This window comes from Setaria viridis, chromosome 9 (genome assembly GCF_005286985.2).
Source record: "Setaria viridis chromosome 9, Setaria_viridis_v4.0, whole genome shotgun sequence".
Classification (NCBI taxonomy): domain Eukaryota; kingdom Viridiplantae; phylum Streptophyta; class Magnoliopsida; order Poales; family Poaceae; genus Setaria; species Setaria viridis.
The window spans coordinates 44,484,682-44,497,466 of record NC_048271.2 but is presented as its reverse complement, the minus strand read 5'-3'; the positions used below and the strand labels follow the sequence as shown (position 1 = coordinate 44,497,466).

General features: G+C 41.3%; 1 protein-coding gene across 1 annotated transcript; it reads left to right on the top strand.

Moving 5' to 3' along the window:
* Positions 1 to 257: 257 nt before the first annotated feature.
* Positions 258 to 11,324, top strand: LOC117838875 (putative GTP diphosphokinase RSH1, chloroplastic). The gene is made up of 24 exons (XM_034719065.2): positions 258 to 489; positions 621 to 832; positions 3,191 to 3,367; positions 4,009 to 4,074; positions 4,182 to 4,274; positions 4,482 to 4,613; positions 4,728 to 4,829; positions 4,930 to 5,007; positions 5,085 to 5,156; positions 5,971 to 6,078; positions 6,188 to 6,285; positions 6,768 to 6,828; positions 6,920 to 6,982; positions 7,068 to 7,124; positions 7,205 to 7,306; positions 7,422 to 7,580; positions 7,698 to 7,829; positions 7,906 to 7,992; positions 8,067 to 8,138; positions 9,248 to 9,334; positions 9,412 to 9,862; positions 10,206 to 10,267; positions 10,471 to 10,539; positions 10,717 to 11,324. The coding sequence occupies exons 1-24, from the start codon at positions 462 to 464 to the stop codon at positions 10,807 to 10,809; spliced, it is 2,661 nt and encodes an 886-aa protein (XP_034574956.1). The 5' UTR covers positions 258 to 461; the 3' UTR covers positions 10,810 to 11,324.
* Positions 11,325 to 12,785: the final 1,461 nt, after the last annotated feature.

The window sequence follows — 12,785 nt, the reverse complement described above, 5'->3', positions numbered from 1 at the left end:
GATACAAGTGGAGCGGAGCGCTAGAATCCAGTGATCCACGCCATCCCGGCAGGGAGAGACCAGACAAAAAAGTCCACAGATAAAAACCAATCAAATTAAAATCGCCACGGCGAGACGAAAATAGAAGCAGAGACCGGCGAGCTGCGGAGTCCAGAGCAAGAGCACCCAGCGAAAAGGGCAGGAGGGCACGCACGCAGTCACGCACCCGCACCCCGCATCCGCCCTGTTCCATTTCACCACGGCCGCGGCCTTTGTGTGGCCTCCGTCTCGTGTTATCCCTTCTTCGAGTTCTTCCGCCCTCCCTCCCCTCCTTCCCCCTCGGCAAAGCCCCCCCTCCCTCCTCTCCCGGTGTCGACCCGACTCGCCGCTCCCCGCGCCCAATTCGCGCCGGCCCCCACTGGAGGCGGCGTCGACCGGGCGAGGGCCTCCGCGCCGCCGATAAGATTGCGCCGCGCCGCGCCATGCAGACCCCGCCTCCCGCCGTGCCAGGTAACGGGCACCGCTCCCGCTATCCCTCCCCCCGCTGCAGCCGCGCAATTCGGTCCTGCTGGCTCCGTCGCGCTGCCTAGGGTTCTCGATTTTGCCGCCCCCTGATGCTTTTGTGGTGCCTCCGCGTGCAGCGTCGTCGCTGGAGTGCGTGAGCTCGTGCAGGGCCGCCTCGTGGAAGGGGGGTGGGAGGCCCTACGAATGCAGCGTGCTCTCGTGCGCGTGGAACGCGCCGCGCGCGCTCACGGGCGCCCTCGCCAGCACCGCGCAGTGCTCCTCCTGCGGCCACACCGAGGCCGGAGGCGGCTGGAGGAGGCGTGGGCGGTCGCGTCGGAGTAACAACTCGGTGCGTCGCTGCTGCTCTCTTGCTGTTTCTGTTATTTCGAGCCATAGTGTGGATATGGATTTCGTGGGATGTATTTTGTGTTTTGCCTACTTAGGGCCGACTGACTGGAAGTAGTGGCCTACTACTCCATTCTGGTAGCAAACATGTTTTTATCTGACTTCAAACTGATCCCTCTAGCTTCTAGTTCATGCAGGATAATAATTTAAATGCCCTCTCCTTGCAGTTTTATTCTTTTATTTTGCAATTGTTTGGTTAGCTGTTTTATTTCATTATTAGGCATTTATTTCCTCTCAAAAATAGAATATGCATTTATTTGGTTACCTGGCATGATCACGATTAGGCGTAGTGCCTGATGTTCTCTTGGTTTTGGTAAGCGCCGTTCGATGCTGGTAGAATATATTTATGAGTTGGAGAGCGAAGTATAGTGATTGCGCATGACTTCATGAAAGATTGGGTTTAGAGCATAGATCATTATCATTTATTTAAATTTATAAGCTAGCAAAATGCATTGCTCGTTCCTTTTGTGGCAATCATGTTTTCGCTACTGTGACTAGCTAAATGCTATATCTTCAGCAGCAGCATTACATTCCATCCACTTGAATAATAATTCACAATTACTCTAGCAAAAGACTAAAGGGACCATTTATTCTGTAATTGAGTTTAATGAACAACACAACCTGGAATTTGTTTTGCATGCATGGCATAGCATTTTGATGCTTCAAGGTAAACAAGTTCCGGACAGATTCAGTTTCATTGATCCTCCCTGCAGTAGTCAATCATCCTGTAATCACCTACATAGCAGTTACACTCTTTCCATGTACCCTGCTCAATAAATCAATAACTGACATGCCTTTATACTGTTGCTCGTCACCTTTGCCATCTGGTTTGCATGACAGTTTTCTATTGCCTTCCTTGACCCTTTTTTTTCTATGTTTTGTGTATTTGCTTTCTAAACATGGTTATACCCTTTCTGTTACTTAATAGGTGTATAGTAGGCATACTCTATGTGGTTCTAATTACTAAATAGGTTTAGAGTTCACGTGCTCTCTCTGTTACTAAATAGATGTAATTGAAACATATTCTGTTACTAAATAGGTGTAATTTAGACATTAGCTCATTTCACACATGCAATCTAGTGCTTTATGTGTGTTAGTGGTGAATATAATAACTTGAAGCATACATTCTAGAATGGCATCCATTTGATCACAGAGCATAAGAGGATTAATGAACAGTTTCTAGTGCAAAGAGGCTAATCTTTGGTACCATTTAAGCCATAAAGAAATGATTGAAAAGTAACTCACCTGAGCCCCCAAAAAGGTAACACAACATTTGCTAGGAAACTCTTCATTCATTTTTTAGCTTTCCACTTGACAATGCTTCAGATTTTGAGAGCATTTATTGTAATTGCTGTAGCCAAATATTTGGTGGAAAACTAGCTGTGCTCCTAAGAATTTTGCAACCTCACAAACAAACTTGAGGTTGTTTTCTTCTTAAGTTCTTAGAACCACAAAACTATGAATGGCTCCACACCAATAAGACCATTCCTTGAGGATGTATTAACCATCTTAAGTTCTGTTCTGTGTTCATCCACTGTTATCACCAGTTTCCCCTGGAATGCATAGTCACGCCAAACTACAGGATTATGTTCTCTAGTACAATATCTATTAATTCAGTTTTGTCCTTGGTGTATTGACAACTGCAACTGGTAGATAGCACGAAAAGGTATAAGTCTGTGGTCACTCTGCTACTACCTCAGATTAAGCCAACTGGAAAGACTCAGCAGAGATGCTTCCTGATGCTAAGGGAATGCCATTCTGGCATGTGGATAAGTTAGATAGTGTGGGGAAGGAGCAGGGCTGATTGGTTTTGGGCTAGACAGAAAATGGTTGAACCATACTGGGACCACTCTTTCGATGAAAAAGGCTGGTTGTGACCCATCTTGTTCTTACACTGGAGTGCGTCGGCCCTTTAGTTGTGAAAGGAAGGTTAAGCACTTTAAGGAGCTATGTTTCTGATGACATGTCCAAAGGAGATTTTAACACTACCAAAAGACGTCCCAATGTTCTTAATATAACTAAGTAGAATTCAAGAGCTTGCGATGATACCCGTCATTCAACCTTGGTTATCAGTTTGCTTTATACTCTACCTTGGTGATGATGCTGATCATATAGTTAATTTGTGAGTTTTTAACCCCATTTCGAAATATGGTTGTTCTGCGCATGCTACATCTTTAGTTTCTACTGTCACATTTCCATTGGTTAGCATGCTACATTTATACGTTTCTACAGTCACATTTTCATTGATTATAAGTTGAGTTTTTTTAAAAAAAATCTTATTGCCTGTCGCTTATCTTTTCAGTTACCGCACATCACCTTGGATGAAGACATCAATAAAGGGAGATTTGGTTATGGTCCATCACCTGCTTACTCTGAAAGTTTTTTCAGACCTTGGTCTACTTCTGTCAACCCAACATGGAGAACTTACTGCTATTCATCATCTGAATCCTTCTTCATTTCCCCAGAGACTTTGTGGGAGGTGTGTCATTGAATCATTACATTGAGTTTATTTAATGTGTTCTTTTGCACATCTACAGTTTCAAGCTTCGATCAAATCCCTCAACTTGCTCTGCAGCTTTTATTTTTTTACCATTCAGAGATGTTTTTTTAGTGAAAATACAACAGTGTTTGGGCTTTTCCCTTTTCTTAAAGAAATGATGTATAGTGCTCGCTATCGTATCTCTAACCTTCACATAAATATTCAAGAATATGCATGGAATAAGGAGCTATTCTGTTCCTGGTAGTCAAACACCATAAAATATTTTCTCTTCCATGGTGCCAACACATGTTTTAACTAAAAATGAAGAAGAAAGAAGCCAAGCTCCTTGAGAACTTTTTAAAAATGTAGTAGTTCTGGGCTGAGCACAATGCATTCAGTTCAGCAACCATGCCACTTTTGCCAAGTGTCACCCGTATATTGTAACTTGGTAGTACATATTTGCTCCTCTGAGTTTGAAAATATATTGTTAATGTGCAATCGTACCTCGTCAAGTGCTACTTAAGATTAGTTCTTAGGTGAAGCAAGGCTTAGCTTTAATGCTAACCGCTAAGGTTCCTTATGTGAAGCAAGAGTCGATTTCAATCCTAGTGAATTGTAACTTTTTTCTGTATATGTAGCAGGATCTCAAACCAGTTGTTTCGTATCTTCAACCTGAAGAGTTAAACTTTGTGCATGATGCTTTGAAGGTAGACTATACACGATATCTTCCTTCCATGCTATTTGAGAAAACAGTTATGAACTTTCTGGTTTATGTGGAAATGGCTGCATCATAATATCTCACTAATGACTGCAGTTGGCATATGAGGCACACAGTGGACAAAAACGGCGAAGTGGAGAGCCATTCATTATTCATCCTGTTGAAGTTGCTCGTATTCTTGGAGAGCATGTGAGTAGTAATATTGTTGACACTGGTGATGTATTTTCCTTGGGTTTCCCTAGGGGCTAGTAGCACTGAAGTTAAGCTTTATTTGTCTCATTGGACATAATTCGGAACTTGACTGGGATCATTGACACTATGATGATGCGATTTCTTTAATTGTCCCTAGTATACACATTGAACCTAAGTTCTATGCTGCTCTATTGGCACAATTAGGAACTTGACTGGGAATCAATTGCTGCTGGTTTATTGCATGACACTGTTGAAGATACAGATGTGGTTACCTTTGAAAGAATAGAGAATGAGTTTGGTCCAACCGTGCGTCGTATTGTTGAAGGAGAGACAAAGGTACACTATCATTGACTCACATCTTTCTATTTTTTTATGGCTGCAATTTATGATATATTTTTTTGGATTATGTAGTAAATTGAGCACAAAAAACATGCTCCATTTTAAATGTAGGTATCTAAGTTGGGGAAACTTCAGTGCAAAAGTGAGGGTAGTTCGAAACAAGATCTTAAAGCAGAAGACCTAAGGCAGATGTTTCTTGCCATGACAGAAGAGGTATCCTTTTTTTATCCCATATGGACTATCTTATCAGAAAAAATATATTTATTTCGCACCGCTTACTTAAGAAAAAAATATATGAAAAACAATGCTGTAGGTTCGTGTGATCATTGTCAAACTGGCAGACAGGTTGCATAACATGCGTACTCTCACACATATGCCTCAGCACAAGCAGGTGAATTCTTGTTCCAGTGATTTGAGATATGCCTGCACCGTACTTCCATTCTAAGCACTAAGCACAACTTTTTGCAGTATGCCATTGCCATGGAGACATTGCAGGTCTTTGCACCTCTAGCAAAACTCCTCGGGATGTACCGAATAAAGGTATCTGCTGCTTGTGTTGCCTAGGACCTATAAGAGCTAACTTTAATACTATATTGCTTTTTTCATTCTATTTTCAGCTCGTTCTATTTTGCCGCATATGCTGCCTATGTTTTTTGTTGTTAAAATTTTGGGCATCATTTAAAAGTAGCTGGTTTCAGTGCCATGTTGCCTCTTTTATATCACTGATAAGTCAAATTCTCAATAGCCTGCTGCTCTCATCTTTAGAGCTGTTGCACAACTTGTTGACTTGCCTACACCCTATACGTGAATACAAGTGTTGTATATTTACTTGTTTCAGCTCTACATTGTCATCCTTCTCCAATGACAGAATCCCTTGTTTAAGAGAAGATCTGGTCCTATATTTTTATTTCTGCCTTACTCTTAGAAACAAAATATAATAAAGTCATAGTTCACTTGCTGTCCCTAAGTCTTTCTTATACACATATTTTGAGGAATAATTCTAGTATTCACACCCTCTACTGCAATAATAGTCCACTCCAACCCCTAAACTTTTTAAAGTAGTCTCTTAATCTTTGCTGCTGGTTTTAATCATGGTGTTCAAGGTTGGGAACGGCCTAGCTCTCAAAATTGAGGGACCAAAGCAAGACTTGTGCACTCTATTTTATGATTAGAATAGGTGATCCCATACTGCTGTTTTTATGATTAGAATTAGTGCCAAAAGTGTCTCTTTGTCATATAGGCATATATCAGTATATCACTCTCTGTAGATCTGTGGAGTATCTGCACAAAAATCCTATATCTGATGTTTTACTCTTAGTTCTTTCCATTTGACCAGCAGCTCTTGTCTTTGTAGTCTGAATTGGAATATCTATCCTTCATGTACGTGAACCCCATTGGTTTTGCTGAACTAAGGAAAAGAGTTGAAGACTTGTACAAGGCCCATGAACAGGAATTGGAAGAGGTGCTGTGTTTGATTGCTAGCTTATAAGTTACGATTGATACTGCATGGTTCAGCATCATTCTCTCGTGTTTGCAATGGATGGCATTACTTTGTGATTTTTCAATTCCAGGCAAATAGAATTTTAAGGCAAAAGATTGGTGAGGATCAGTTTCTTGATCTTGTGAGTGTTGAGACAGAAGTGCGCTCAGTTTACAAAGAGCTCTACAGGTGAGCGCATGCCATCTCATCATGAAACTAAAAGTACTGCTGGCTTGATACTCCCAAGAGAGTTCTATCTATTTTCATGAGGAATCAGATTATCACAGAATTAATACCGTCTCTGCTTGCTGTAGTGCTGGCATGCTATAAGTATTCCCTAGACCTTACACAATTTTCCAACTCATTTCCTATGAGATCATACAATTTACCAGTTTGCTACACATTTTCACCAGTTATTTTTTATAAGAGGGTTGGACACCGGATCACATTCATTGCTGACCAAAAATCACTCCATAATATGATAATACTTTGTGGTACAGTGGCCTCTGCACGCTCATTTGCTTAATCATGCGTCTCAATTGCAGTTTAAACCAAAAGATCAATCAAAAAATATTTTTTATAATGGCACAAGTGTTCTTTGATTCTTAGTTAGTAATATGGTGTAAGGTTGTTTATTTGGTGGATTATTTATTATTTGAGCCATCTTTCAGCATTTACAAAACTACGCTCAAATCCAAGAGTTCAATAAATGAGGTGAACCAGGTTGCTCAGGTACGATTTTCTGAATTTCCATACTATTTATATTACCCTTTTGAATGTCCTGTATTTGTAAAATAACATACCTTACATGTTATTTGCTTAGCTGCGGATCATCATAAAACCAAAATCCTGCAATGGTGTTGGGCCATTGTGCACTGCGCAACAGGTACAACTAACAACAAATTACTATATTGCTTATCAGTGAATGTGTCATTGGCTCACAAGTCACAAATATGTTTAATTCAATTCAGATCTGCTATCATGTTCTTGGTCTTGTTCATGGCATATGGACACCCATTCCTCAAGCTGTGAGTTATCTGTTTTTTGTCCTATTCGATGTTCTTTTGTGAATCATACAGTTTTATCTAGTGATCAATTGTGCCAACAGGTGAAAGATTACATTGCAACTCCAAAACCTAATGGATACCAAAGTCTACACACAACAGTGATACCATTTCTTAATGAAAGTATGTTCCATTTGGAAGTTCAGGTAATGCTGCATACTAATTAATTTATTAAATTTAAACTGGCAAATCTCAAGCAAGGAAAGCATTTTATTGTGTTGCTCATCATGACCTATGTTTAAAATTCTAACCATATTGCAGATTAGAACAGAAGATATGGATTTAATAGCAGAAAGAGGCATTGCTGCACATTACAGTGGAAGAGGGGTGGTTTCTGGACCTGTTCGCCCTGGAATATCAAGTGGAAGAAATTCCAAGGGAAAAGTAATCTGCCTCAATAATACAGGCTTTGCTCTAAGGGTATTAATGTTATTTAATATAATCATACTAATGTTTTCAAAGCTTATTGTACTTCTCCCTTAAATATTAGTACCAGTGGGCTTGGGAAAATTTTGAATAGCTTACCATCTTTTATAGATTGGTTGGCTCAATGCAATCCGCGAATGGCAAGAAGAGTTTGTTGGTAATATGAGTTCTAGGGAGTTTGTTGATACTATCACCCGAGATCTTCTGGGAAGCCGTGTCTTTGTGTTTACTCCTAAAGGCGAGGTGAGGCAATGAACTTGGAGACATTACTTAATAGCATATACTGTTTTTTGGGGTCTAAATTTGCTGTTACATGTAGATTAAAAATCTGCCTAAGGGAGCCACAGTGGTTGATTATGCTTATCTGATCCATACTGAAATCGGCAACAAAATGGTTGCAGCAAAGGTATCTCACGAAGAAAAATGGCAATACATTATTAATGATGGATTACATTATTGTCTTCATATGCTCTTTTGCAGGTGAATGGCAATCTAGTTTCACCAATCCATGTACTTGCAAATGCTGAAGTGGTCGAGATTATAACTTATGATGTCAGTATTCCTTTCATAGATCACACAGTTTCTTTCTGTTCTACACTTTTTACTATTTTTTGCAATGTCAAGATACACACATACAAGGTGCAATTTTGGTTTTGTCAAACTTCTGCAGTGTTTACATGCTTATTGGTCACTTTATGCTCTTAAATTTGTTTTCCTAATATGAACCTCTGTATGATCATAGTTCTGAAATGTTATACAAGAATATTACCAGCATGTGCGAAATGTTTTATTTGTCCAAATCGTCATGTTTTCTTTATCTGGAGGTAGTATTGGAGAGAAATGCATAGTGCAGTATGACAACCTTCTCGGAAGGATATAAATATGCCAATTACTGAGTGTTGAAGATTCTTGTTGATTCCCAAAAGGGCATTTCCAGCTTTTACCAAGTCAGGCCTTCATAAATCTTTACATTCTCCTCCACAACCACTGTACTTGAAATGCAAACCTTGGAATACCCAGCGAGTTAGCTATAACTGATAATTCCCTTGATAGGTCACATGAGGTTGTGGCACTTCTTGTACATGCATACTGAGTTTAAAAGAGATTGTACATGCAGGGATCGGCATGGACCTTTCCGTGTTTTCTTGTCTAACTGATTCATGATATCTTGCTTCTTTTCTGACTGATATATCAGAATGTGGATGCATGCGTGCATCATAGCATCTCCATGCAACAAAACGTTACTTTCTTTTTCCTAGAGAGGACATATGTGCTGCACTTTTGGTCTCACTGCATGCATGGTCTTTTAAGCAAATCAACAAATCTGTTGGTTTTTTAACCTATGGCACTGGGTAGCCCAACCAATCTGATATCAATGCCCTTAATCAACATATCAAGAGCCCTCAAGGCTACTGACCTGCATAAGTGCATAAAGGTGTGATTACTGCCCACTAACTGCAACTGTCTTTTAAAACATTGCTTTGATATTATAACAATTTGGATGCATATCTGGACTACATATATGTTTGAAGTATCACGATGCTCCTCATTTTACCGCACTGCATCTATGAGGAAGGTTTCAAGGGAGCAATTGCATTGGCGAAAATGTATTATATCCATGAGCATCCCGATCAACTCAATGTATTTATTTCCTATTTCAGAAATTATCTAGTAAATATGCATTCCAGCGTCACCAGCAGTGGCTACAGCACGCCAAAACTCGCAGCGCTAGACACAAAATTATGAAAGTATGTCCTACTATCATTTTAAAATTATTTTCCTACATTATCAGATGATTGCAGTAATGAATCTTTTCCTTATCCAGTTCTTAAAGGAGCAAGCTGCCCTTTCTGCTGCTGAAATTACTGCTGAGGCAGTCAATAATTTTGTTGCTGATATTGAAGACGAAAGTGACAGTGAGCTTTCAATTCCAAGCACCAAGAAGGAAGATAGTAAATTCAACTGGGAGAAGATATTAAATTCAGATAAATTATCCTTTGTCAACAAAAGTAGCGATGGCTTTTTACCTGTTAATAATGTCCATCCAAAGGTCAATGGGAAGCAAAACAAAACTGTTAAGGAACTGGGCATCAAAATTAATGGTCATTCTACAATTCGAGGTGATAGCTTCAGTGAATTAATGCGCCCTGGCAATTCCACCTGCAAGGACGTTTTTCCTGGTTTGGATCACTGGAAATCTGGTAAAATTTCTGGTTGGCATAATACAGAAGGCAGCTCTATCCAATGGCTTTGCATAGCCTGTGTTGACCGAAAAGGTAATCTATTCCAATGCCATACTGTTGTACTAAACAGAAAATTTATATTGAATTACTGATCTTCGTATCCTCTCTACCTTAAATTAATATCTGAGCTTTACTGCAAACATGTTCAAGTGCAATTACTGTGTGCTCTCCGTGCATAGTTTTTTGCCTATCCTCCTTCAAGATACTGATTTGACAATTGTACATTCTATTGCTTTTCTTTCGTTAAATGAAATACTTATTATTTGTAGCTGCTACTAGCTTTGTACTAATCATTCCTTATGTTTGCTATATTCTTATTGATCTTTGATTGGTAATGTTTGTAAAATCTCGTGGATTAATTTGGTGACATTCACAGGGATGATGGCAGAAGTTACATCGGCTTTAACAGCCTGTGGAATTACCATATGTTCTTGTGTGGTACGTGAACTGAACTTTCCTAGATTCTTAACAGTGTGAAATGTCCATCTTTTCTTTTCTTTTCTTTTTTGGTCTTGTGCAGTTGTGCGGTACTTTATACAATGGCCATTTAGCTATTTTACTGCATTTTTCGTCCACTTAATTGGATATACATGCTCTTTGTATTGTTAGTGCCTGATCATCTTAGTTCTCGTGTTTTCCAGGCTGAAGTTAATAAAAGGAGGGGAATGGGTGTAGTGCTGTTCCATTTTGAGGGAAGCTATGAGAATGTGGTATGCTTTCTTAATTGATACAACTACCTCCAGTCATTAAAACGTGACATTTTGAACAAACAAATAAAATGTTTTGTTTGTCCAAAACACCATGCATTCAGGACTGGAGGTAGTATTTGTCTTTGAAGCATGTTGTTCTACATGAGCATTCTACCTAAATAATCTCTGTACTTGCAGGTCAGTGCATGCTCAAGTGTTGACATGATTCTTGGTGTTCTTGGTTGGTCCGTTGGATGTAGCTGGTGTCCATTGGGTGTTCTTGAGTGCTAGTGGATATCAGGAGACTTGTGTGACCACATTAGTTCACCCCTTCACCATTATCTCCTCCAAGATGGAGGTACTTTTGAAAGCACCACATGGATCGCTCAATAATTTTGTTGGTCAGATCATGGTTGGTGAGCGAGTGGAGCCCTTTACTTCTCTGTCAAAATAGACAGTGAGGGCAAGCAAACTAGAACCAGACATATGCATCATTCTAAATGTGAGTGTACATAGCAGAGCGAGTAGGGTACTGTTAGAGTGTTAGTGCAGGGATCTGTTGGATTATACAGAAGGCCTTAAAAAAGATTGCTAAAGGCTGTTCTCCCACTTATGTGGCTTGCATATACTAGTTGTCTACTTAAATGTGCAGCTAGAATTTTGACCGGAACTCTAATTCCCAAATTTTGTCCGTATTTGGTTATTCTCGTAGTCTGCCTGTAAATTTTATTGTATAGCTTCAATTTTGCAGTGGAAAATTTTGAGCACAGTTTAACTGAGATATGCACAGTTTGAATAACCTGCCATCTGGTGTGTATGAATATGGTGTCCTAAACTAGATATGGGATATTACGCTTCTGCTAATTTTTGCAGCTGGATTGTGAATGATTAATTGTATAATTAGATGACGATAAGAAAGTAGTAGTTGCTTTGTTCTTTATAGAGGGAACGGAAAAGTTTCATGTACTAGTCCATCTTTCCAGAAAGAAGGGTTCAGTACTTGATGAATGCTGACATCTAACATTTTACGGGAGAAACTACTGCGGATTTATGTAGTGAAAAAATTGACTTGTTAATCAACTGCAACGACACTGAAACAATACAAGAGTGTTGTGCTGTGTTTGTACATATGCGTCTCCATTTCAACTTTCCGCCATATGCCTAATTGCCTATGTTGCCAATGGTCGTGTTCATGTATGTCAGCATTGGTGGCAAGGCTTTGGTAAGAAATCTGTAAGACTGTATTTGTGAGAGCTTGTGCTCCGATTTGCATTGCAGCACCGAAGAAACTCAAAACTGGATCCGATTTCTTTAAGATAGGTCCCCGCTGATTTTTCTTGGACTAGCGCGCATAAACTCTGCACCGGAAATTTTAGAACTTTTCTATTTTTTTCTTATTCTTTTACATTTCGAATTACGAGAATACTCACACTACTATGTGCTACTCCGTATGTTGCATTTGCATGTATTAACGCCAAAAAAAGGGCACCTGCATTTGTCCCCCGCATACTTGCATCTGGTGAGTGGTGACCAATCGCAGGCTTCGCGGTCTGGACACGATCGGATGATTAGGCCGGCACGAAGCATTAGCAACCCTGAAGAAAGAAAGAAGAAAGCAGTAACCATCCCCGATCCAAATTCGAACCGCCTCAGCTCGCGTGGGGTCCAAGCAAGCTCCTTGGCAACTCGGATTCGCGGGCAGCTTGGCCCCCACGCGACCGTGTGGGTGTGCCGCCTACATCTGTCTCTCCCCACCTCACTCCGATCGCTCATCGTCCACCGATCCTCTGCTCGCCGCCGCCTTCTCCTCTCTCGCCCTCCTGCCCCTCGATCACCGGCGCCTGCTCTTCTCTCGCCGCCCTGCTCCATTCCGCTGCGCTGATGGCGCGGGTCCTCTCATTCGTGGAGTCCGGCGGTCAGCGCCGCCGCCGCCCGTCGTCCCCGGACTACTCGCCCCTGACGGCGACGCCCAGTCCGCGCTCCGCGTCGCCGGAGTACACGCCGGTGAGCCTTCGCTGGAGGAAAGGGACGCCTAAGCACGCGCCTTCGACGACTCTGCGACTCGGTCCGCCGCCACTGCGCCGCGCAGCGTCGCCGGACTACTCGCCGTCGAGCTCCCCGTCTCGCCCATGCTCGAAGGAGTACACACCGCAGGACCGCTGCGGCTGGAGGGCGGGGTCACCGGACTACGCGCCGTCGACCCCGACGACGAGCCGCGCCGCGTCCCCGGACTACATGCCGCTGGACCGTTGCGGCTGGAGGGTGGG

Coding starts and splice junctions, on each gene's coding strand:
- LOC117838875 (XM_034719065.2), top strand. CDS start 462: ATGCAGACCCCGCCTCCCGCCGTGCCAG. Junction 6,286..6,767: donor GTTTACAAAGAGCTCTACAG/GTGAGCGCATGC, acceptor GCCATCTTTCAG/CATTTACAAAACTACGCTCA. Junction 9,863..10,205: donor AGCCTGTGTTGACCGAAAAG/GTAATCTATTCC, acceptor TGACATTCACAG/GGATGATGGCAGAAGTTACA.